Here is a 27,057-nt window from a genome sequence, read left to right as displayed (position 1 = left end):
GCTGGGATTGTCACTATCTTGGAATGAAGTGCTGCAGACCATCTGCTTGGAAGGGCTTAAGATGGCTTACACAGTACTTTGAAGCAGAGATTCAAAACACATGCGGGGGATGCCTTTGTCAAAGCACTCATTAAAGCAGTGTATGGTGTGTTCTGGCAATGGGGCAAGCAGAAAGTATGAATCTTCCTCATCTGTGCGCTTCTAGTCAGAGTTGAGCATACCATTTCCAAGAGCAGCCGTTAGATGCCTGTAGCACTGTGATGGCACAGCGTAATGAAGTTGTGTTCAGATTTCACCTAAGCATGCATGGGGCTCCTGGGCAATGCTTGTTTGTGTGAAGGGAAAATCTGGTCTGCAGAACAGATGATGCCCATGAAGTCAAATTAGCACTGACATTTTTCATAAGATCTATCCATTTGGTATCCACCCCAAAAGTTTCTCAGACATTGCCGTCATTGGGCAAGGTATCATTCTACTGGAATTGCTGAAATACGCAGGTTGCACTGAGGACCTGAGCGAGACTCATCTATTATTTGTATTGTGTGGTTCCACTTACATCTTCCTAATTATTCATACGTTCCAAATCAGAAATCAGTAAATCTTCTAAGAATACTGGCATCTTGTAGCTTCTCCTTTGCTACTGTCTTGTCCTCTTCTAAGGTAGAAGAGACAGAAAGGGAAGGGAAGTCATTTTTAAAGGCACAATAGGCTGAAACCTTTTTTCCTCTAGCATCCAAGGGTTTTGTTTTGCTTTGTTTGTTTGTTAGTTTTGCATGCAAAGGAGAACTGGAGAAGAAGGAGCAGAACTTTGCATCATCTGATTCTTCTCCGGGATAGACTGGGGGAGAAAGTTGAGCCACATCTCCTAGTTCAGTTAGAATGTAATGAGAAAAATCAAAACTGACATGTTTGTCCATCCCAACTTTCTGGCAGGCTTTAGATTTCAGTTTGGATGGAAAAATAAACCTGGCTGAACTCACTTTTGCCCTGGAAAATGAGCTTCTCATAGCCAAGAATGGGATATATCAAGCAGCACTGGCTGCTTTCAAAATGGAGATTCGGCATTTGATGTGAGTATCTACCTCTCATAAATATGTATAGAATGAGATGGAGATAGTAAACAGGGTAAGTGCCTTATCAAAATTAACACCACTGTGATCAGTTGCAGTGTTGTAAATGTTTAAATCGGCTTCAACAAAAGCCTGAAATGTAGGGCGGTGGGGATTCCCCAAGGAGGACTTCACCTTCGACAAAGCTTCAATCAAAGCACCACTTCAAAGTGCTACAGTTGCTCTGCTGCTTTGGTCTGAATGCTGTGCACAGAGGCCCATTTCCAGCTGAGTGAAGTCTTCAGCTGGAGAGAATCTTTCTGCTTTGACTCAAGGCATTGCAGCAAGCAACTGATGAGGGGACTGGAAAACTCTGCAAAAACCAAGGCCGTCCAAGGCAGGAGGATAATAAGGAAATGTTCTCTTCCTTTCCAAATTGGGTTTGATTGCTAAAGATCTGTGAAATCCAGAACTGTGCTTCCTGCCTTAAATGGTTGTGGTTGGAGAGAACTGGCAGGCTACGGCACTAGAGCTTCATGTTTTCTACCCTTTCTTGACACTCATAGACATATATCAGCTCAGGTGGCAGTTTCTCATCCTTACAAAAGCTCTGACCTGGATTAGCCTGCAGCATTTGGTTCAGGATCAGAAGAGGTTTTGGCAGGGGAAGGGAGCTCTTTTAAATAGTAAACTCATTTGTAGTAGAGGAAAAGTTTGAACCAAGATCTTAATTTGTGACTCTGTTTCTTAGCCATTCCATTACCCCAGCAAATAGGGATATGTAGACTCATGCATACGCTTTGCTCCCATCGCCACCCAACTTTGACTCCTGTGATTCACTGGGGCTTGTTTTCTAGCATAACCTCGCAGCCTGAAAGATTTCACATAATAAAAGCCCAACACCACCACATTGCCTAATAGCGATTTATACACTTGAGTGCGATATTTGTACATACAGGTAGATAGATATACGCACAGGTATACCTGGAAATGTTCAAGCCATTATCTTCTCTGTGTTTCTGGGAAGCTTAGCAAATATTATCTGATAACTGAGGTTTATTTCTTAGGGAACGGGCTGATCTTGTTCTAAGGGAAAAGGAGAAACTGCGTCTGGATTTGGAGAAAGTAGAGAAACGAGCATCACTAATGGCCACTGAAGTGGATGACCATCATGCTGCCATCGAACGCCAAAATGAATATAATCTGAGGTATGTTGCCTTTTCCTCAGGATCCACAATCTCTCTTCATAGCATCACTGTGATTTAAGTGACAGTTAGGTCTCTTGAAATAACAATTGACACGGTTGGCCATGGGTTCGAGCGAGCCATGAATGTTGGAAACAGGCTGGGAAGTAGATCTACGAACATCTTAAATTGCTTTGTTGATGTGCTTCAGAATATCTGTGGGGAGGATTGACTAAGAACTGCAGGATGAGGCATACTGAGGAGATTCATAATACCCTTGAACCAGGGCGGGAAGACTGTGTGCTGCATACAAGCCCCACATCCATTTTTACCACCTCTTGTGTCCCCAGGATCACATCACCAAAGTTAAGTAATCATTGATTTTTAGTGATGTAATTTCTCACTAAAAAAAGGTCTTAGAATACATGCAAGTAATAAATCATTGATTTTTAGTGATGTAATTTCTCACTAAAAAAAGGTCTTAGAATATATGCCCAAAGCCTTCACGTATATGACTTAACATACAGTATATGACTCCAAGTGGTTTGCTTACACTCCCATACTTGTAACAAAGGTTAAAACAATAAATGGTTATAATCAATGACAATACATAACCATCTCACACACCAAAGAGCAATAAAAAATATTCAGGAAAAACAGACACATATTGCTGGAAGGATCGACCTCACAATTTACTAGCCTTCTGGAACATCAAGTTTTAACAACTTTCCAGAATCCCAACAAGATTGGGACTAGGCAAATCTCGAGAGAAACACTGTTGCAAAGAAGGGGGCAGCAACTGAGAAAGATGAGGATTTGGATCCATGAAAGAGTATACAATTCTCAATTCACCCAAATTTCCGCATGCCATCTTGGTGTGATCCGGGATTCTGCAGTATTTTCATACATTTAGAAATGCATATGCGCCATTTGTCTTGGGAATGAGAACTTTCTTTTTAAATTCTCTCTGGCGAGGATGGCCTGGGATTATTTTATGAGGTCATTATCAAGAAGACCCCACCATGAACACCCATTTTACTGATAAATACCACTGAATCAATGAGATTTTGCTCGGTTGCTGCCCCCCATTGATTTCCAATGAACTGAATACTCAACCCCTGGCCTTTCTTAATCTGTGTGCATAGCAAGCTGGATGAGGAGTACAAGGAACGTGTTGCAGCTCTCAAAACAGAGCTTCAGAAGGATTGCGAGCGGATACAGCAGCAGGCCAGCAAGCAACAAGCAGAATTGGAGCAGGAGATAGAGAAGATGAAAACCGAAGAGAATTATCTCCAGGACCGCCTTGCTTTGACCTTGAAGGTAACGATTGTCGTAAAGCAGGAGGGCACAACTTATTTCATGCCACAGACCATGCTTGGTCTTTGAATGCTTGCAGGGAGCTGTATGCCAAAATGTAAACAGGGCTCAGCTAAAGAAAGGGATGGGACCATGACTAAAATTAAAATAATCTAAACGCAATTCTTATTACTTCTCATGTATTAAATAACTTTGCCACGCTCATATTTATTTAATATATGCATTTATTTAGAGGAGCACCAGGCTGTACATGCATCTCAGGGCTTAAAAGAAGTAACCCAGTTCCTTGAAAATGGTACCAATGTGTATGAATGCCCGTCTCCCCATCTGGATTGCATTTATTGCATGCATCTAATTTTTAATGGGCTTATGTTTGGACTGATGTATTTTATTAAAAAGCTTGATGTAAATTTTTAAATTATGTAAAAAATTATTCTTCTGGGGATTGAAGGAAAGGAGGCGGGATGGGAAAGATGAAGATACCTTCTTCTGACATGATGTTCCATGCTGCGTTCGTAGATTCATTTGAATGCATAAATTGAAAGTTAATTTTAAGGCAATTAATTAGGCTTTAGAAAAAGAGAAGGGTTTTCTTCTTTAAACATTATAATGTTCCTCCAGGGACCAAGCAAGAAATAGAGACCTTAGATTTTCAAACCAGCCTCCTCTGGACCTGAATAGCAGCCCTTTAAATATTGCCTACTCTCATCTAATGTCACTCAACCCATTGCCCTTTTTATTTGTTGGAACTACAATTACCAGCATTTCCAGTAAGGCTGCATGAAAAGTCCAGACATTGTTAATAATGTCAGGTTGAAGAAAACTAATCTAGGAAAAATACAGTCAATTTTATGTATTGTTTGGGAGCCAAATTGGATACTTTGAGACCCTCTGGAATCCTTTTTAGGAAAATAGTCGCTTAGAGCATGAGCTCCTGGAAACTGGAGAGAAGTTGGTGAAGTATGAAAGCATGATGAGCAAATTGCAGAATAATTGGGAAAACGTCTTAGCAGAAAAGGTAAGTTGCATCTGCTTTTTAGCAATCCTGTTGGTGTTCTGTTCAGCACACCAGGAGGTTATCTCTTAGGACAAAAAGAAAGCAAAATCCCAGAATATATTAAAAATGTCCTTCTAGTATGTGAAGATGTTAAAATGCAGTTAATAAGGGCTTTGGATCTGGAAGAATCTGGCATAAACAAAGCCAAAAGAAATGATGCAGAGATTCTTTGAAAGAAAGATGGTAAGATGGATACAATAAAAGTCCACTCTTAGCCATCTGAATCTTTGCAAAGATGTCTGGACCTATATTTTCAGACTTGCAGTTCAACCACCTCAAAGAAAAGCCATTCAGCAAGTGACTGCAAGAATAAGGATTGTATTACTACCACCACCCTAATTATGGAATGGCCATTCTGGAGAGACACCTTTTCTGGTGTTCTTTTTAGATCAAGTCTTTTGATTTTCAGGAGCTTCATGATGTAGTTGTTGTAATCAGGCAGAGGGTAGTGTTTTGTAGCCCACAAATCACTCTATAAACTTTTTAATACACCACAGCCTATAAAAACACAATACCATGGATGTACTATGGGTGAGTTGTAGATGTTTTCAATTCTGTTTGCCATTTTATTAATAGAAGAGAATATATGTAGCTCAGGGTTGAACTGTGGAGTCGTTGGGGTTCCCTGAGCTTGGTTGTTTTCTTGCAAATGTTTTGTTACCCGGTTAGGTAACATCTTCAGTGCTAGAATGGAATGGGGTTTACTCTCTGTTTAAATATAGTAGCTTGCCCTGCCAGTGTTGGTGGGGGTGGGGTTTTTTTTTCTTGGTAGTTCCTTGATTAGGATATTGTTTACTACTTGATTGTTTGTCTGACAATAGGTGGTTCTTGCTTAACGACCACTCAGTCAATGACCATTCAGTCAGTGACCATTCGAACTTACAATGGCACTGAACAAGTACTTACGACCAGTCCTCATACTTATGACGATCGCAGCATCCCACAGTCACGTGATCACCATTTGTGACCTTCACTGCTGACTTCCAACAAGCAAAGTCAGTGGGAAAGCCAGTAGGAGGTTGCAAATGGTGACCATGTAACGTCACACTTAATGACATTGTGGGATTCACTTAACAATGGCAACTGGACGTACCGGAACTGCCATCACTAAGCAGTGCTGTGATGTGATATTGCGTTTTATGACCATGTTGCTTAGTAATGGAAACTCCAGTCCCAATTACCAATGTTAAGTGAGAACTACCTGTACTTTGTATTAATTATTTATTGGGGCTGTCTCTCATATGTCATCCAGAGTCACATAGTTTGAGTTCAGCAGCCACATAAATGCATAAATAAATAAATGCTACATATATCTATATACTGTAGATATACTGGTAGCAACACTTGCCTTGCAAACCTCCAGGTTTGTTCCTTGGCACATTTGTCTAAAGCAATACAGGTAGTCCCCAAGTTAAGAACGAAGCCTATTGTAGCAAAATTTGAGTTAAATACAGAATGATTCAAATTAATTACACAATACTACTTGTCCAGTATTATACAATAATACTGTTCCGGCTGACATGCAAATTTGACTTAAGGACAGACCTTGGGAATGGAACCCATACTTAAACTGGGGACTAGCTGTATTCCTTAGCTGGGTGCCCTTCAGCTGTGTGTTGTACTATAACTCCCAAATTCCCAGTAAATGCAATCGGAACAACTGAGAGACACCAGATTGAGGAAGTTCCAGTTAAAAAGTCTCAGAGGGGTGACAGGCTTTTGGCCAAGGGTAGGTGAATCATTGCCCGTATGTCAGCTCCCTCTATTCAGTGCACCAGATTTCCTTTCAAATCCAACAATAAAGCTTCATCCCCTGGACCACCACCTAACTGCTGTGCCAATGAGGAAAACAAGGCTGTTCAAAGGTGGGGAAAGGATGACCATGTGTTCTTTCGCTGTAGTTTGGAGACCTAGATCCTGGCAGTGCAGAGTTCTTCCTCCAGGAGGAGCGGCTGATTCAGATGAAGAACAAATATGAACAGCAGTGCAGGGTAAGTATCAAATTTCAGCCTGGAAGACAACAAGGCTTTCCTAAGGCCCATGCCAAGAGACTCTAGTGAACCACTTTTCTTGAGTTTGTGTCCCTGCATAAAAGAAAATAATTGGATCAAAGTGAATAGATTTAAAGGAGACCTAGTCCATCTCATTTTCCAGGTGTGAACTGGTCAGCTGACTTGTGTAAACCTCTCAACTTCGCTTCTTCCTCTCACCCCACCATCTGCAGAGAAGAGGACTGGCCTACCTCCCAAGGGGCAACACCTAGCCAACCTTGCCTAAGCCCCCCAAAAACTAAAGAGTCAGACCTAGTTAGGACTTCAATGGAAGTCTACTACAAACCCCCAAGGCTTTAGGACTGAGCGGTTCAAAAAACAGCCTGAAAGAAGGCAGTGAAGAACTGTTTCCATAGTTGTCAAGAAAACTGCATGGACATGTCAATGTAAACACCAAGAATCAAGACAGCCATTTTGGTGTGATGGTGAAGGTGCCGGACTAGAAACTGGGAGGCTGTAAGTTCTACTCCTCCCTTAGTCATGAAGCCTGGCTGGGTGATTTTGGGCCAGACACCCACTCTAAGCCCAACCCACCTTACCGGAATGAGGAAAATGCTAATCCCAACTCCTTAGCCCTCTTTAATGGCTCCCGGAAACAACTTGTGACAGCAGCTGGTAGACTGGTATTGTGAGTTTCCATTTGGAGGCAGGAAACAAATACTGTAGTTGAGCACTTTCATAAAAGAAGAAATACCCCAAACTTACCCCTGTCCCCATCCAAGAAAATAATAAATTATTTGTTCTGCCTATGTTTGTGAATGGCTCTGCCCAGTTTGCCTCACTACTCCACCCACCACAAATAGATTGCCAAGAATTATGCTAAGGAATTTGCTAGGAAAACCCTGCATTTGAGTAGCTGTATTTAGGATATTACACTGTTTCCCTCCATATTCCATAGAATAGATTTGGCAGTCAATTTCATATGGAAATGGTATTACCAGACTGGAAATCTGTGAGAAATTGAGAGGACCCTGGGGAAGTAATGGGAAGAAAGTTAGGTATAACCAATAGATAAGAGAGGAGTTTGTTAGTAATTTACTTCATAAAAAACATCTCAGTCCAGTCTGCCAAAAGCCTGCAAAAAAGAGTTTTAAGAGACCCTGCCTTAATGAATTCAATAATAAAAGAAGACTACAGGTTCCTATGGTAATTTCCAAGATTCTGTATCTTACCCCTAATCCTTGTATTAAGAACACCTTGTAGAATACTGTGTAATTCTTGTTCATGCCTCAGCTCTGAGGAACATGACAGAATCCGACATTTGCTGCTAAAATTTTAGCTCTGCCTTTGATGTTCATCTAGAGTGGGAATGGAACCCCCCCGGTCCAAACACATCCCACAATAGCTATGAATCTGTCTTCAGCTTCTCTTGCTTTCTAAAGCTTCCATTTACAGTAGCCCCCGGGTTAAGAACATCCAGGTTACAGACGACCCATAATTAAGAACAGAGCCTATTGTAGCAAAATTCAAGTTAAATACACAATGGTTTGAGTTCATTACACAATATTACTTATACAGTATTATACAATAATACTGTTCTGGCTTACATACAAATTCAACTTAAGGACAGACCTTGGGAACAGAACTCGTTCTTAAACTGGGGGCTAACTGCTAATCAGTAGAAAGTACACGGATCATACGATGCTTGTAAAAGATCTGCACTGGTTTCCAGTTACTTAACAGGCACAATTGAAGGTATTGAGATTGTCCTGTAAAGTTTGAATGGGCTTACAGCTGGACTATCTAAAGGACTGCCTCTCCTGTTATGCCGCCAGAGGCTCATTGTCCAGCATACAGGAGAGACCCTTCTCCTGGGTTGCTCCCAAGCTATAAAATGTATTCTTTCCAGAGTTGCATTTGGCCCCTATTCTCTCAGTATTTAAGCAATATGTAAAAATGCATCTTTTTCACTTGGCTTTAAATGGTTGTATTTTAGTATTTATTGTTATTTTAAATCTGTTTTTTTTAAATATATTCTTAGTTTTTAAATTTTGCAAAAAGGTGGGATATAAAGAAATACATAAATACCCCCAAAGTCATCAGCCATCCAAGAACAGAAGGTTCTTCATTCTGACCTGAAGCTTACAAATGAGTTTTTCCAAAGCTGTTCATTTTATGCTGGTCTCAAGAAATTTCACTGCCCCAGACAGCTACGCACTACAGCTGAAGAGATGGCTCTAATGTTTAGTCGCCAAATTGCTTTATTTCAAAGGAAGCTAGGGCTCAGTTCTTACCTAGCATGCAAATACATGCAAATTGGCTGCTATTCACTCCTCCTAGGCTGTAAAAATATTGCTGTCCCAGTTGACTTGTTTGGCTGGGTTGGTCCTGATGAGGTTCCATCTTGTAACCAGGAACTTCAAGATCACATAGATGAGCTTCAGTCTCAGCTGGAAGAATACCAGCTACAAGGCAGAGTTATCCGACCTTCACTGCAAAACTCTCTCTATGAAGAACTAAATGATGGTGGAGTGCAATGTAGTCAAGGTAAAATATGTCCTGCCTACTGTATACTATTGGGGAGTTGCACTAACTATCTTTGGGCCAATCTAGCTGTCTTTCCAGGTTTATATAGGAAAGCTTGCTAGTAGAGAGAATGGTGAACAAGCCTTTTCGGTACTGATGCCAAATAAACTAGATGGATGTTGGCCTTATTATTTAAATTGGAAAGGAGCCAGTATTGCAACAGCGCACCAACATTACGGGGTAAAGTTAAAAGCAAGTTAGCAAATCTCTAAGAGTGTGAGTCTGGGAAGGTCAGGGCAGGATGTGCAAAAGAAGTTGGATATAAGGATTAAGCAGGTTAAGCTAGCAAGGCTGCCAAGTGCCTCAACAGGTGCTGCTGACAGCAGCTTTCTGATGCTCTGTAATGTTTTATTATTTCTTTGTTACCTGCTAATGTGATCCATCATTGGCTAGGTGCCCAAAAGAGCTGCACTACTTTTTGCTTCCCTGTATTTTAGAACCTGCTTCTGAGGACTGCAACCCTCTAAACATGAGCATAGAAGCTGAAATCATGATTGAACGACTGAAGGATCAGCTTCACCAGGATGTCTACAACTTGCAGCAGGAGCTTGAAAACACAGTAAGCTATCCCCACTTTAGCATGGAAGCTGAAGGGCTTGCATCAGACATTGTTATCACACTTGCTCAGAATATGTTTTTATTTAAGTGAAATCTGCTGTTGTTATAACCTTTAGTTTTCTCTTGAACAGTTAGATTTGTTGGCTTTCTGGAGCTTCTGGGTGAGAAATGACAAAGCTAAGTTATCTCCGAATGAGCGGAGACAACAAACGCAGCTAAGACTGAAGGACTGGTGAGTAGACCGGTCCCACAGAACCTCTCCAGATAAGGAGAGAACAGGAGATTGTCTGTGTTCTGGACAGCTGCTCCTCATGAGAAGACTGCAGGACAGTGGTTTCCTGCAGCTTTGAGCACTGGGAAACAAGGGGAACCATCATGCTCTCAACTGTGGCGGAGACTTTTAAAGGACACTGAGTTCACTAACTCACTTTCTAATCACTTTCGGAAATTACCTATTCAACTACCTTAAGGACATTAGAGATCTTCAAAATGACAAGTTTGAAAAGCCACCTGATGAATTTACCTTCATTCTTGAATAAAAGAAAAATTGACTATAAGCTTAAGAACTTAAAAAAATTAGAAATAAACAGCAAAAGGCTAAATAAGAATCTGATTTAAGAAAGTTATAATGAATTAAGGAACCGGACAAACTTGGAATAATGGAATATTAGGACTTTTGCTACAAAAGTTTGGAAATAATTATATAAATGAACAACACATTCATGGGAACCAACTTGTTTAGTCTATCTTAAGTCAAAACAGCAATCTGAGACATTGATTTTAGAATTGAACACTAGAGGGAACTAAAGATTCAAGGCAGAAAAGAAAAAGGGATAAAAAGTGAAAAATGTCTTTGGTCAGCATTGGAACTTGCAAAATGACAGAAAATGTTTTGATATTTGAAATACTTCCGGAAATTTTTGAAGAATGAGGTCGAAAAATAGCAGCTTTAGTCTCAGCAATGATACATGCTTCTATGAACAGATTATGTCCTAAAGATATTAAAGAAGAAATTACTGATGTGAAAGAGAACATCTTGGAAGATTTACAAGATAAAGAGCTAAAACAAACTTTGCCTGATGCAGAAATATCAGAATATAAAAAATTTGCAGAAGTACTGGAAAATAAAAAAAAATATGGACTATGAGACAGAGAAAACAACTAAAGTGGAAGTACAAATGACAAGCCAAGAAATTGACCTGGATAAGGACTTTTTACTGCATCTTTAGCCAAAGAAGTTGGCTAAAGTCCTGAAGAAATCTTTGAGATGGGAAAAAGAAAAATGGAAAAGAAATCAAATCCTATGACAGCATCTGAATGAACTAAAGATTAAGATTGTTAAAAGCAAAAGGAAAAAATATAAAGTTGGTTTGTTTGACCAAGATGCATTTGTAGAAATCTGGGATCCTTTATGGACTTTTTGCTGATGCTAGGACTGAAATGTTAATGATTTTTGCATTTGCATATGGATAAGAAATGGGTTATGGGAAGAAGAGATACTTGCATGTAATGTTATAGGGGGTGATGAATTATTAAGTTGTACGTGTGATGAAGATCAGAAGCTTGTTGTTGTTTAGTCGTTACGTCGTGTCCGACTCTTCGTGACCCCATGAACCATATTGCGCCAGGCCTTCCTGTCCTTCACTGCCTCCCTGAGTTTGCTCAGTTTCATGGTCATTGCTTCAGTGATGCTATCTAACTATCTCATCCTCTGCCGTCCTCTTCTCCTTTTGCCTTCAATCTTTCCCAGCATCAGGGTCTTCTCCAAAGAGATCTCTCTTCGCATTAGGTGACCAAAGTATCTGAGCTTGAGCTTCATTATCGATCCTTCCAATGAGCAATCAGGGTTGATTTCCTTTAAGATTGATTGGTTTGACCTCCTAGCAGTCCAGGGGACTCTCAAGAGTCTTCTCCAGCACCACAGTTCAAAGGCATCAATTCTTCGGCGCTCAGCCTTCTTTATGGTCCAGCTCTCACAGCCATACATTACTACTGGAGATCAGAAGCTACTTCTTTATTTTTATTTTTATTTTTCCTTTTTCCTTTTCCTTTTTCCTTCTTTTTCCTTTTCCTTTTTCTTTCTTTTCTCTTTTTTTGGTACATCTTTTACTTTTTTCTTTCCTTTTCCTTCTTTCTGAGTTTAGTTTGCATTTTCTTTTACTGTTGTTATTAAAACTTTCAATAAAAATTATTTTAAAAAAAGATTTGTTGGCTTTCTATATTTGCAGCACACAAACTGAATATAGATCATAAGATTATTTTCAGAGAACTGATGGTGGTTTCATGGATCACTGTTCTTTGCCGATCTCTAAATTAAGCTTAGGAGAGACCCAGCAGCAGAGGACCTATTATTGAAAACAAGCTGTTCATAAAATAGCTCTTGGGAGGCAAAAATATGTACTTATTTCCTCCCCTCTCAGGATCTTTGTCCCTGATGGACACAATCACCACAGAAGGCAACAATATATAGAACAATTGTGGAGTCCTTGGGGTTCTCTGAGCTTGGCTGTTTTCCTGCAAACATTTTGTAACCTTCGTTATTAAGGAGTTTTCATCATGTCTTCTGACTGCTAGTTGGTATTCAGGGATGTGCTCTGCAAACCTTCTGCCTGTCTGTCCTATATAGTGGTTGTTACAGTCCTTACACTGTAGGTTGGAGATGACTCCTGTTTTTTCTTCTTGTGCTATTGGGTCTTTTGGCTTACTTAAGATGTTTTGAAGGGCTTTAGTTGGTTTGTATGCTAGAGAGATGCCATATGGTTGTAACAGTCTGGTTGTTTCTGAGGCATTTCTGAAAATAACCCACACTAACCAAGTACTCCATTACCAAAGTAAGAATCCAACCTCCCACAAGAAGAGCTGTGTATGAACATTATTCAAATGAGTGCAAAAGCACTGCAGCAACCCAGAACATCAGAAGAAGGAAACAGACCAACTTTATAACATCTTCCAAAAAATGGATATCCACGCAACTTTATCAGACCCAACCTACTACAACACAACCAACACAAGCTATGAAAAGGATAACACTGCCATACATCAGAAATGTCTCAGAAACAACCAACAGTAGCCCATAAGTTATGCTGGCTGGACATTTTGAGAACTATACTCCTATACATCTGGAGGGTACCAGGCTGGGGAAGTCTGCCTTTTTCCAGAGTACTAGTGGGACCTCTTTTTAACAGATTAAAAAGGGTTATGGGTGCTGGAGTTCACACTCATTTTCAGTTATATACACTATTGAACCAAACTTTTTTTGTTTATGCAATGCTTCTACTGAGTTATGCAGAAATGCTAACCATGATCTTTCCCTTCACTTAGGTATGTCATTACGAGAAGCATCTTGAGGAGACCAAGGCCAACTGTGAGAAGGGACAAGAGAACCTCCAGCAGAAGTACTGTCAGGAGAGACAAGTGTTAGAAGAGCAAATTGAATGTCTGCAAGCCCAAGTTTCTGAGCTTCAGGGACAACTGGCAAGATTAAGTCAGGGCAGCTCCCAGCAGAGTGTGGAAGAGAACAGTCTCCAGATATGCATGGATGAGAAGACTAGCCTTATGGAATGCCTGAAGATCAGTCATGAGAGGGAGCTCCAAGCCAGACTGAAAGAGGCAGAAGATAATTTTAGTCACGAGAAGGAAGAGTTGATTCAGTCTAAAGCTTGGTTGGAAGAAAGAATGAGAACTTTAGCACAGACCATCCAAGAAGAAAAAATGGAGTTAGAAAATGGGTTCCATGAGAAGTTGCAAAAACTGATGGAGAAGCATGCCCTGGAGATGGATCAGCTCCAACAAGAGCTACTAAGAGTGCATCAGCAAGAGCTCCAGGAACAAAAGTGAGTAATTTTTTTTTTTTTTACAATAGCACAGAATTTACCTTGGATTAACTCATTTTATCTTACAAGGAACTCTGAGACTTGCAGTTCTGGGATAAGCATTGGGTAGCTCTAGATCTCTAATAGAAGCTAAATCACACCCTTGCTAATGAATGCTATGCAGAAATCTTTGTGGAAGATTTTTTGGTTAGCATTTAGGAAAGTCCTGTAGGGGAAACCAGGAAAAATTGTACAGTAATTATATTTATATCTGACAAATTATCTTTCAAGAGTGTATAATTGTATCTACATTGGTTACTTTGATCAAGTTTGGTCATTTTGCATATTGTTGGTGTGTATTGAATTTTATATACATCTACATATATATTGAATTCTGATAAAGTATATTTTAAGCGGTTTATTCAACATATCGTTATAACAAATTATTGCTTTTGCATATTTTTGTAGTGTTTCCTGTCTTAGGCTATAAATTTTTTGTTTGTTTTTACATGGGGCATTCCTACCTCCAAAACAAGCTTTCAGCCTAAACCTATATAGCCCTGCAATGTTGACAGGATCTTAGTAAGATACTTTTTATTGCCAGCTTCTACTGACAATATCATGTATGAACGTTTGAATTACATTTTCCATCTGTGTGAAAGGATGTGTAGATCCCATCATGTGCAGTATATATTAATATTTTAAAGGGACTTCTGGTTTCTTTTAAATACTGCTAATTATTCATTAACATTCTATCCAAGACTAAGAACTACAGTGGTACCTCAGGTTACGAACTTAATTCGTTCCGTGACTTTGGTCGCAACCCGAATTGGTCGCAACCCAAAGCAAATTACTTTCTTTGGAGCCATGCTAACAAGCACACCAAAAACCTTCACAGAACACTAAGAAACACACCACAAGCCTCACCGAACGTCTCCTTGCTGTCGCGATCTCACCCACAGGAAGCCGCGACCGCGTGTCAGCAGGGAAAATGGCTGTGTATCCTGTTCGTACCCCGAGGCGGAGTTCGCAAACCGAAGCAAAATTTTGCGGCCGGAGCTGGTCGTAACCCGAAAAGTTCGTTAACAGAAGTGTTCGTAACCCGAGGTTCCACTGTATACTCATATCAATATCCCTTGCTAGGGCACTATTACTGTTATAGTTACTACAACTACTACAATATTCTAGGCACTATCAAAAGTTATATATTAATTCAAAACTCAGGGCTTCTTAATAAAATAGGTTTTGAGAATGGCTCTATACACATGAAGGCATTATAGACACAGTAAATGTGTTCTCAGTGATTTGAAATAGGCCACTGTTATTTTATTCCAGATGCCAGAGCAACTAAGAAAATAAGTCTTGACTTATGGCTGTGGTACAGTACTGCTTTGTTTAATAAGGGATCTCTTATACTGGTGCCTACACAGCATCTGTTCCATTTGATCTGCATAAGTGTCTCATATATGCCCCTGATTGCTTGTTCTGCCCTATAAAAGACAGAAATCCCCAAGCAAGGATGAATGGCTCCAAATGATGAACTGATTTCAAAAATATTTGCCAAGCCTTTGATAGCTCCAAATCTGGATCACACTTCCAACCTCCAACCTCCTTTCCTTGCTGAATGAAAGGTCCTAAAGCAGCAGACCTTTGACTTGGAGTTTAGCCCTGTTCTCTCAAGATTATTTCCTCCAGACTCATTGCCTGTATGGATAAGCAAAAGGGGGCGTGCAAATCTCAAATGTGAACAGGGCGGATAAGCATTAGGATACCTGGGATCCCAGTTTTGGGATTCTTGACTTGAGGTCTCTGATCCAATAAATTGAATTTCAGGGCCAGTGATATCATACCTCCTGAAATGGTTTACAACAGGTATACCATCGTGTAAGGCGCCACACTTAATGTACTGAGGCAACACCAGATGGGATGACAGTGCCAGTAGTCATAAAAAGTGCCTTGCTTGAGCACAGCCAGGACTTCCTTTATTTTCTTGGGTTCTGTATGTAGGAAGGAGAGTGTTCCTCATTTCTTAACTATATAAACTTATTATGGTTATGCAGTAGTTCTGTATGTTTTCCCTATTGAACAATAAACTGTACTCTTTCCTGGACCAGGAGTCCTTTCTCATAGTCACTCATACCTTAGTCAGCTTATGTGTGGACTCTTGCAGTGGGGCTGCCCTTGAAGAATACTTGGAAGCTGTAGTTGGTCCACAAAGCAACAGAACAGGCAGTTATAAGCACACCTCGGTATGCCGACATATGCAAGCTGCACTGATTACCTGTAAGCTTCCAGGTGCAATTCAGGGTGTTGGCTATGACCTATAAGACCCTTCATAGCATAGGGCCTGGCTGAAGAATCAACCTTCTATTGTTTCTGCCTGATTGGTATGATCTGCTAAAGGAGTCATGCTCCAGGTCCCATCCTTAAAACCATTACATCTGATGAGACCTAGGCAGCGTGCCTTCTCTGTTGCAGAGCCTGACCGCTGAATCCCATCTGAGATTTGAGTTGCTCCAGTCCTTCTGTCCTTCAAACAAGCCTTAAAAACTTGGATCTTTCCCCAGGCACTTGATTAGAAGCATGCACCTCAGGGAATTTTTACTCAGGTGTTTGTTATTTTAGTCCCTAGTTTATTGCCTTGTGTTATTTTTACATTGTATTGAATTTGGTTTTAATTGTACACTGCTCATAATTGTTTTCAGTTGGGATTCCTATAAATGTGAGCAATAGAAATATTTCTGGCAATTTCTGGCAATTGGATGGGACTCTTGGTCTTATGCAGCTCTGGGCCTTCAAGTTGCTCATCCTTGGTTTCCAGCATCTCTTGCTTCCAGTTTCACTGGTCTAATAGATCTGGCTAGCTCCTTTTGTGAGTCACAATCTGAGCCTAGACTTGAGCAGTTCTAAACATAACTGAGCTATATGCAAATATGAATGAGTTTAAGAAGCCAAAAATCTCTTATTCTCTCTCTCTCTCTTTCTTTTTGATTGCGTTCAGGCTATTTAGGAGATCACTGAACTCTAAGCAGATAATCTGTTCATTAAAAATGTATTTAACCCTTTAGATGGTAATTTATTGTATTAAATAGAGTATTTAGTATTAAGAAAATCTCTGGTTATTTTGCTAAGCCATTATTCTCAACTCAATAGGCTGTAACCTGATTGAATATGAGCGATTTTTTAAAAGTTGCTTCCTTTTTCTAAAAGAAAGAAGAAGAGAAGATGAAAAATAAGTAGGAGACAGGAATTAATCAGAGTAGGATTAAAAATGAAAAATACCAGGCTAAAAATTACAGAAGGCCCTTGTTGCAGTTTGCTACTAAAACTGCATTCCAGGTCTAAGACAACTAAAAACTAGTACAGTAGGTGGTTTGCAATCTTTTGTCCATGAGCTTGTAGAGATTTCAGTAATGTATTGTGTTGACCACATTTAGGATAAAAATGGAAAATGAGTATAATGGAAGAATATTTCAAAGAGAGGAATGTTTCACCATTGAACAAGAAGCACTTGCAAGGAAGTATGAAGAAACCATAGACAAACTTGAGGATCAGCACCAACAAGAATTGTTTAAGCTCTCTAGGCTGCAGTTTGATGAGAAATCCCAGTGGGAATCTGAAAAAAATGAAATTCTCCAGGAAGGTGTTGAGGTCCAAGAGAAATGGAAAGAAAAGCTGGAGAAAGAGAAGGCAATCTCTTCATTACTGGCACAAGACAAGAAACTTCTAGAGATGAATTACAAGGAGCATGTGAACTTATTGATCTTGGAGAAAAAGCAACTTCAACAGGAGGTACAGGATATGAAAAAACAAGAAAATGAGTTGTGTGAGAAACTTTGGAAGATTCAATCCAGCCATGAGATGGAACTAAAGAAAAGAGAAGAAGAAATGTCAACATTACAGGAAGAACGAAAGCAGCTTAGTCAAAAGCTTGGAAGACTAGAAACAGAATTTGCATGTGAACAAGAACAGAATTCTACGGTGATCACTTTGGAGTATTTGAAGCAAGAGATGCTCGGCAGAACAATGGAAGAAAAAAATGAGTTGAAGTCAAATGTCTCAGTGCTTGAAGATAAAATAGAAGATCCACAGCAAGAACTGCAATGTCAGCCCAAACTGCAAAGCAACCTTGTTTCTTTGAACAAGGATGAAGAAGCAAAAAGAAGTGATTTTCTAGGACCTGCCAAGTCCCAGGAACCTGGAAAGGAGACAGATGTTCTTTCAAAACAAGAAATAGTCCAAGAGCCAGAAGAAGAAAACAATGTAGAAACTACCTTTCTGATGGATGAATCTCTGAAAGAACTAGACAGAGAATCAACCAAATCCCCTGGATTCATCCCATTAGTTCCAGAAATGTTTGTGGATGCTCAGCTCCTAAACATGACTGACAAAGACAGCAGTCAAGATGTAACAGAAGATGGAATGAAAAAACTAGACAAGATTGCAATTCCAATCATGAAAAATGGAGGGACAACAACCGAAGAAATGATGGAGACTTCACATGTCTTGCAGAAAGCCTATGAAGAAATTTTGGCAGAGAATGAAGCCCTTAAACTGCGACAGAATCAGCTTCTGGAGAGGATCATTCTGCTAGAGGCTGAATGCAATCAAGCAGCTCATGATCGACAAGACATGGCTTCACAGGTTCAGAAGGAGCTTGAGGAAATCCTTAAAACTATTCCCCAGCCTAATGTGTTACCATATGGAAGTGATGAGAAGGAGGGAAGTTTCCAGTGGGAAACAACTGACACTGGAAAATTGCCTACTGATTGTGCAACAAAAAAACAAATGCTCTTCGCTGAAGCTTTGGATGCTGATTTAGGTGTTGAGGAGATGAGTGCCTATTCTCTTATATTTGAGGCAGACCATGGAGAAGAAGTTAGAATTAACAAGGGAGACCTGCATGATGTAGTCTCAGAATTTTGGGATATGGATATAGAGAAAGATGCAGACTCCAGAATAGGGCCTAAATTTCTCCAATTTCCAGAAGAACTCAAGCTGGAAAACCAAGCCCTAAAAACAGAGATAATCAAATTGCTAGAACGGAACAATAAACTGGAGGGATACCTGCCAATATTGATAGGCCTGCAGTCCAGACTGGATGAGATCAACCAAGACTGCTTAACACTTAAGGAGGAAAAAGGGCAACTGCTGGAGAAAGTGAAAGACTTGGAAAAGAAACAGGACCAGTTGATGATGGATAATGCCAACCTGCAGACTTCCAAGCTGATTTTGCAGAGCCAGCTTGGCAAACCAGATTTGCTCATGCTGAATTTGCAACCCCAGAAGAGTGGACGGCTGGGCCGCTGTGATAATGTTACCAAGGATGCAGAGGTGGAGAAGAAAGGGCTTCATGAGCTGAACAGGAAGCTCAAAGAGAAAATAGCAGTGCTTCTGAAGCAGAAAGGCAGCCATACTCAGGAGAAAGATAGTTTGAATGCTGCCCTTCATGGTTTGCAGAGCACCTACAATGAGCAGCTTCAGAAGATTGAGCTTTTGAGGTAATGTGGAATCCTTCCATGGTCTAAATCCTGCCACTTGGCTCTGCTTTTTGAAACTAACTACCTAGTGCTTCACTGTCCACCTCGCATGTCTTGGATTAACATGTAGATTAACTTTGCCTAGAAGGCAAATGCTCTGGGGTTTCTAATGAGCTAATAACATTTCATAGAGGTTTGAAGAATCAGTAACCAAGTGATTCTTTTTTATGGAGTATTGGAAACAGCTGAATTGGTAGATGATAGGCTTATCTATTGGGAGCTGTGCAAATTGCATGAGACAATCATTTTTGTGTGCTGCTTAGTTTAATGCTTTTATAGGCCTCATTACAATAGTACCTACTGTATCATTCCTCGTCTTCCTTTTCCTCCTCTTAATTCCTTGGTTTTAATGGCCACAATCCTAATTAGTTAACCAATAGCATTTTTAATGAATTCTAAATTAACATAATAACGTAACATAGAAGTTTTCTATAAAATTGAGCTCCTGTTGGCTAACTTAATGTAGTAAGAAAGACATCTTTGCAGGTTGATGGCCTGTATCATAAAATAATGCCAAAGTAAGGGTAAAATTTCCTTCAAGGATAAAATTTCCTTCAAGCTCCTAATGACTTCATAGAGATGATTATGGTGTTTTGTAGGCAATAATATGGGAATGGTTTGCTACTGAATTCTTCCAGAATGTTTTTTCAACTTCCCACTGTAGTCTACAAACCTGGAATTTCCTGGTAGTCTCCCGCTCAACTACTAACCACCTTGGCTTTTCAAGATCATCCAAGATTATCTAGGTGTTGCTACATAAATAATATGCATTTCAACAAACTAATTCAGGCTGAGATAGTTCAAAGTAACTTGAGTATCCCAAAGGCTCTGTATTTTTGCATCCCAGATATGAGGTGGAGCATCTCAGAGAGGAGAATACTGCCTTGAAGAATGAGATTGCCTTATTAAATGAGAAAGGAAACATTTCCAACATGCGACTGAGGGAGCTTAATGGGTCTCGTGAAGAGCTCTGGTAAGTCTCTCTAAATCCTCTAAATCCTCTTCCTTTCAGCCGTCATGAGATGGTTCTATAGTTGCTTTTAATACTCACCCACATACCCAGCAACCTTCCCTTTCAGATGCATTGGAACTACAGCTTCCAAAATATTTAGGCAACCCGCCCTTCAGCCCCAAAGTATCCAGGGGGACCTACATTGGAGAAGACTGTTGTACTGTAGAATGTGATGGTTCTCTCTACTGTGCATTTTAGGCAAAAAACAGAGACAGTACTGAAGGAGAAAATGGCGGTGCAGAAGATGGCTGAAAGCTTGAAGAAGCAGGTAGGTCTTTCTCCATTTAGGCAATCTTTGTTGGTTGAAAGACTCTGAATTCAGATTGATTATAACATTGATTGTAATTTTATAGCTTTCTCCCTGGTTTTAATTCCTGTACTACATAATTTTATTTTAATTTATGTTTACCTTATTCTATCATTATGATTTTTTTTATTTTTACTTCTATTTTAGAGGGACGTTATGTAATTCATTTTATGCTGGTCTATGACCAAAATAAAGTAAATCAACAGACTCTGAATCAAGGGTGATTAAGAAAGGAACTCAACTCTTAACTATAAAAATGCTCTTGGAAATTCACTGATGCCAAGTGCTAATATGATCCAATATGATCCTTACTTCCAGTCTAATGTGCACATTGGAACTGTGCTATCCACTGGCTTTATGCTTGCTTATCATAAGACAGGATTCATGAGTCAAACCTCCCCTTCAAAGTACAGGTAGTCCTCGACTTACAACCATTCGTTCAGCGACCATTTGAAGTTAAGACGGTGCCGGAAAAATGGACATATGACCAAACCGCAAAGTTACAGCCATTGCAGTGCACCCGCAGTCACATGATCAAAATTCTGGTGCTTGGAAGCCCACCCACACTTATGACCACAGGGGCACTTCAACTTCCCCCACCTGCCTGTCTCCCTCCCAATCTCTGCCCTTTTGGCTACCCTGCACCCTGCCTTGCAGGGTGGCAAGCAGTCCCAGAACTGTGCAGCTTCCCCACTGACTTTGGTTGTTGGAAGTCGGCAGGAAGTTGCCAGGAAGTTTCCATTAACAACCCACAATCCTCACTTAATGACGGCAATGGGAACTATAGGAATTGCCATCGGTAAGTGATGCGGTCACATGATATTGCGCTTTATGACCACATCACTTAGCAGCAGAAATTCCAGTCCCAATTACTGTCATTAACCAAGGACTGCCTGTATCTTCCCCCTTACAATATTCATGTTCTTTGAAGGGGAAAGGAAGGAGGAATTCACTTTTATGTATCACCACAACATTTTAATATTTTACCCTTTAACTATTGTTACTACCCTGAAGCATGGAACAAAGTCTATCATTAGAAAATGGAAGTTGGTGTAGAAAGAGCAAACCAAAGAATAGATTCCAAAAGTTTCTAGCCTAGATCTCTTTTTATTTTATTTTATTTTATTTTATTTTATTTTATTTTATTTTATTTTATTTTATTTATAAGTTTAATAAAGTATATCATTCCAAAGGTTCTAGGCATTGTAGAAAATAAAAGTTTTTTACATACAAGCTTTTTATTGCATGAATCCTAGAGGTCAAGACTGAGAAAGATATCTTGGTTGGGGAATTATGGAAGAGAAAACTATTCCCACTGGGAGAATACCAGATTGGGATTAAAGTGGTAGTCAGTAGTCCCAACTATTTACAAGCAGTGCTGGCTTTTTCAAGAGAGTATGGCCCAGCTCTCCTCATATCCTGAAACCAATTACTATTGACTGAGGAGTATCCTTCATTCCCTTTTGCACTGCAATTATTTTGCAGAAGGAAAGAACACTTGAAAAGTAGTTTCCTTTGTCCTAGGAATTTTCCCTTATCTTTAATTTTTGTTGGGTTCTTGTTTCCTAATCAGGTATCTGAACTGAAAGCCAGGAATCAACAGCTAGAATTGGAAAATGCTGAACTTGGCCATCGAAACTCTCCAAACCCAGCAGATGTGCAAGATTGTAACCAGCAGTTTATGAAAGCATTTCGGCAAAAGGAAAAGGAGGCAAGGAAATATATGTCAGAAGAATGGGAAAGAGAGAATTCCCAGCTCAAAGAAGAATTGGAGAATTCTAAAATGCAGGTACGATAAGTTACAATGAATACTGGAACCAATATTGAGTAGCAAGATGGAGATCTTGCTTTTGCCTCTGTCACTCCCCCACTTCCTCTAAATCATACTTTGAGGATAATAATACTCACCTGCCACCATTATCATCATCATCATTAATATTATTATTTCACTTTATAAGCTGCCTAGTCAAAAAGGGACTCAAGGTGACATAAAGAACAAAATAAAGCACATTTTTAAAACCATATGTAAAAGAAACTACTAATCAAATCAAAACAAAAAAAGTAGTACGTCAGGGAAATACAGAAAGAGTTACAACATGAAGCCTCTAATGTGAGTTCATAAATTGCCCTGGCATCAAGCCTACTGGCGGAAAAAATGGTTTTTAAAGCTTTTCTGAAAGACAACAGGGTTTGGGCTATGCAGATTTTGAAGAAACGCAGTTCCAGAGGACAGGGATGGGAACAGGAACAGAAAAGATGTGATGTGATGTGAAGATTATTGTCTGAAACATTTTGAAAGGAACTCATGTAAATATGAGTCTTGTGGTTTAACTGGGTAGGAATTTCATCTCCTAAGCCTCTTTTAGTACAGTGTCAGTTGCTGAGACAATTCCTGATTAGGTGCAAGTCCTTTCCAATAATTTTAGTTGGTACCATGGCATATGTTGTCTTTCTCTGAGTATTTACATATTTTCAGATTTCTAAAGTGATAAGCCACTACTTGCATAATGGCACTGTTTCCATCAAATCCTGCTTCCAAATCCGTATTTTCTTTGAAACCTTAAATATAACCCCTTAGTCTCTATACCCTACTGTAAATCAAGTGTAATTCTGTATAATTAAACACACATTTTTCCTGGCCTCCTTTTGTTCTTCTGTTACCATTTTTCTTCGTTGCCACACCTATATTAAATGTAAGAATAGAACTCCATGGGGTAGGGATCTGACTTCACTTAACTTTATAAGGTATCATGTACCTGAACATGTATATGAACTGTCTTCGATTTCCATCTCTGTGTTATTACTAAGACCAGATTTCATTCTGATATTTCCCCAGTATTGTTTCTAAAAACTATTGCAATGAATCATAAAACAGTTAAGTTTTCAATCGCTGAAAAATCTTACTTTATCTTTTATAGCAGTTGAATATTAAAGATGAAGCTGTTTCATGTCAAGTCAGAACATTCGTTCATTTATTCTAGTACTGTCTACTCTGACTGACAGTAAGTCTAGAGGCTGAAAGAAATCTGTCCATTATCTCTTACCTGGGACAGAACTGAGCTGGAGACTTTCAGCTCCCCAAAGATGTGCCATTCCCCAACTGGGTGCCCTCCATAATTTTACAATTTTTATCATTTGTAGGGAAGATGAGCTAAGCCAGCATTTCTGGAGAGCACCAGGAAGGGAAGGATTTATTTAAGCTATGTCCATTGCGCTATTAATTTGTAGCTTAAGATTTGGCTAATTGATTGATTATGCCATCAAGTTGTTGTCAGTTCTCAGCAACCACATACATAGATTTTCTCCAAGATGATCTGTCCCTGGCCTGGTCCTTCAGGTTTTCCAATGGTGCACCCATCATCACTGTAATTGAGTCCATCTACCTTGCTGCTGGTTGTCCTCTTCCTTTCTTTCCTTCTATATTTCACAGCATTAGAGCCTTCTCCAGAGAGCTATGTCTTCAATGATGTATCCAAAATATGATCATTTGAGCCTAATCATTTGTGCCTCGAGTGAGAACTCTAGATTGATTAGTTTGATGATCCATTTGTTTTCTTGGCTATCCGTGGCATTAGCATGAGTCTTCTCCAACAACAAGTTCAAAAGCCTCAATACTACTCTTTCTATCCTGCTTCTATAATGTCCATTTGGCTAATTATTTCATGTCAAAATGTGAAACTGTTCCCCTTATTTTGGTACATTGGCCTCTATCCAGCAACATTTTCCACAGGGCAGTTTCAAAAGATGGAGGAGAGAGGGACTTTTTTTTTTTTTTTAAATGTTATTCTAGCCAATTTTTAAGCTGGAAATTAACCAACCTTTGAGGCTTTCTGAAAAGAGTATTTTCCTCCACTCTCAAATTCAATTCAATTTTCTTCAATTAACTCCTAGTCCTCATCACTGGTCTCATCCCTGGAAACAGAGCTGGCTCAGCTCAGAATTAAGGCTCATGCTCTGGAGCAGGAGAACCGTTTCCTCAAGGAAGAACTGGAGAATGTAAAACAGGTAATGGCAGGCAGAATGCCTTCCTTCCCAAAGGGAGTAGATATCTGCTTCTGGGGACCCATTAGTTTATGAAGGTCACTCCTGAGATGTAGACAGCCTCCATTTATCTGCAAACATTTCATAGACATTATTGGGAAGTTCTTCTTGAATACACTTTAAACATGCTTGTCTCAAAACCTAAAATAGAGATTTTTCCATAGGTACCCAGTTGCCTGGATCTCTCTGAGCTGGAGAATGAGATTTCCAGTGTTGTCGTTAAAAATGAGAAGCTACTGAGAGAGAAGGAAGCCCTCAGTGAAGAGCTGAACCGGTGCATAGAGAAGGTGAGAGCATAGAATAATACCCCATCCAAACACACCCTTTATTTCAGTCCACAGATATCAACACTTTACTTCTGGGGAGCTCAGTGTGGGGCTCATGGCCACCTTCCTTGGTGTTCATTATTTTTTTTAACTGTCCTTACTTTTTAAATCCAAAAATAATTCACAAGATCCCATCAGGCTGCCAAGTAAAATGCTGGCAGCCTCTAGTCTCTTCTTTGTATGTAGGTTCAAATAGAAATTAGGGGCAGATGCAGCTCATTGCTTCAGCAGAAACATATCTAGCCACCCAGAAAATAATGAAAAGATAACATGAGGGAGTTAGAGAGTGTCATAGAGGGGTCAGGGTGCTATCTGGAGGATTGGAGGTGATGGAGATGATCAGAATGCATTTTTCCCTTTCTTTTCCACCTTTTTATCCCCTTTTAGCAAATGTGTGTGCAGCTAGCTATGGTGACACTAAAATGATGTGCATTGTGACATCATAACACAAGCTTCACCTCTTATGTATTTGCGTGCAACAGCATGATGCAAGTACAGAAGGGATGGAATTTACATCACAATGCTATGATGCATATTTTCCACTTGGCTTCTCTTGGCTCCCTTTTGTAGATGCCCATGCCTTAGATGCCCATGGCTTTTGTAGATGCCCATGCCTTTAGATGTTGCAGAGCACTGACAGTTTGGCAACTCAAAGGGATCACAAACATAGTCTGATCCAACCACTTTGGTGTTCAAACTGCTCAGTCAGAAGAAAAAATTGTTTAGGGTTAGGCATTGATGGTACAGTTGGAGACTGCTGGGGTCCTGGCAGTTGACCATGGATACTAATAGCAGCCCTGCCTGGGCTTTACTACCATTGCAGGCAGCTAAAGTGGCCTTCCTAGAGAGCCTCACTGCTTCCTTGAAACAGGAGAAATCATCTTTGGAGCACCAGAATCAGCGTCTGAAAGCACAAATGGCAGCGTCACAAGACAAGGTGTGTTGCTGTCATGTTAAAGTCCTTTAAGTTTCTGGGCAGCAGATGCCCCTACCGACACATTGATAAAAATTGCTTCTAATTGGCTTAAAATGTAACAGCTCATTGATTTTGTGCAGTTAAGCTGAAGCTGTGACTTTCTCTCCCACAAAAGCATTAGATTAACATAGCATTTGTAGAGAAGAAGATCATCGTTACACCTTTGGTTCTCTTATGTTTGCTTGCTTCCACAATGAACTGGAAAATACTTTTTTTCCTCTGCTCCTGCCCGTGCATATATGCATGGATGTCTCTGTCTGCCAACTAAAGATATGAACATTTAATGGGTAGTAAAATGTCCTTCAAAGTGTTGTATGTTCATGACATGGTAAAAAAACCCAACCCTGCTGAGTAGGTCACACTGAGTGGTTCTGATCTATCTTTTCTTTCAACTCCCACTTGTATTGCAAGTTTATCCCTATATTACCTTGATTGCTTCACTGTTTGAAAAATCTCTCCAGAACAAAAGAGCTGCTTCTGTTCACTGGGTTGCTGGAAAGGAGAGAAACAACCCATGTTCCTTTGCCTTTGGCAACAGAGAATGTATCTGTGCTTTTATCAAAGGTTTTCTCATCCTGAAATACATATTCTCTATATATGCGGTTTCTGATTGAGCAAGTGAAAAAGTGTGTGGAAGCTGCATCTCTCCTTTGCTGGAATATTAAATTAAATTAAATATTAATATTTAACGCCCACCACCCACCTCTTTTTTCTTTGACCCTTTTAGATTCAGAGTTTCGATGATGTTGTGCAAAATGTCAGCCTTCAGGTATCCAGGCTCAAATCGGACCTAAGGGTCACCCAGCAGGAAAAGGAGAATCTGAAACAGGAAGTGATGTCGTTGAATAAGCAACTGCAAATGGCCAATGAGAAGGTAGACACGAGCGGGAGGGTCTGTTTTCAGCAGTTGCTTTCTCATACTGATATTTACTAAAGGGAATTTTGTGCTGCTGTTGAGAAGCAGAAGTCTCCCACATCTTTAAACACAGATAATATATGCTGACATGTTTTAGGCATCCTTTCAAAACCCATCTTTCTCTGCTGGCCTTCCCTGGCTATTGAGTCCTTTTAATATATTTCTTTTTAATGAATTGGCTTTATTCTCTATGGTCTGTTCTATAAGTATGGCTATGCTTTAGGATTGTTCGTGATGAAAAATGGCATATACATAACAGTATTTTTAATAAATAGTAATATGCTTATAGTTACACACACACGACAGTAACGCTATCACTAAAACCACCACATATTCAGTAAAATGACAACAGTATATTTGTTCAGCTATCAAGAGACTAACATAG

General features: G+C 39.8%; 1 protein-coding gene across 6 annotated transcripts in view; it reads left to right on the top strand.

Annotated features, from left to right (window-relative positions):
- The window catches only part of NIN (ninein), a 121,025-nt gene that overhangs the window by 72,261 nt on the left and 21,707 nt on the right, over window positions 1-27,057 (top strand). For all 6 annotated transcript variants that reach the window (XM_088149644.1, XM_088149645.1, XM_088149647.1 and 3 more), the window contains 16 exons: window positions 934-1,070; window positions 2,117-2,257; window positions 3,379-3,553; window positions 4,458-4,568; window positions 6,509-6,598; window positions 9,013-9,145; window positions 9,622-9,743; window positions 13,064-13,575; window positions 16,992-19,055; window positions 19,942-20,067; window positions 20,305-20,374; window positions 21,987-22,202; window positions 24,305-24,418; window positions 24,619-24,741; window positions 25,604-25,717; window positions 26,484-26,630. In XM_088149644.1, coding sequence (XP_088005770.1) covers window positions 934-1,070; window positions 2,117-2,257; window positions 3,379-3,553; window positions 4,458-4,568; window positions 6,509-6,598; window positions 9,013-9,145; window positions 9,622-9,743; window positions 13,064-13,575; window positions 16,992-19,055; window positions 19,942-20,067; window positions 20,305-20,374; window positions 21,987-22,202; window positions 24,305-24,418; window positions 24,619-24,741; window positions 25,604-25,717; window positions 26,484-26,630 — 4,395 coding nt within the window. The remainder of the gene's footprint in view (window positions 1-933; window positions 1,071-2,116; window positions 2,258-3,378; window positions 3,554-4,457; window positions 4,569-6,508; window positions 6,599-9,012; window positions 9,146-9,621; window positions 9,744-13,063; window positions 13,576-16,991; window positions 19,056-19,941; window positions 20,068-20,304; window positions 20,375-21,986; window positions 22,203-24,304; window positions 24,419-24,618; window positions 24,742-25,603; window positions 25,718-26,483; window positions 26,631-27,057) is intronic.

This window comes from Python bivittatus, unplaced genomic scaffold (genome assembly GCF_059951505.1).
Source record: "Python bivittatus isolate LINGU-HERP-01145 unplaced genomic scaffold, Pbiv_v1 ctg000580_np1212, whole genome shotgun sequence".
Taxonomy (NCBI): Eukaryota; Metazoa; Chordata; class Lepidosauria; order Squamata; family Pythonidae; genus Python; species Python bivittatus.
This window is presented reverse-complemented; position numbering and strand designations above follow the sequence as displayed.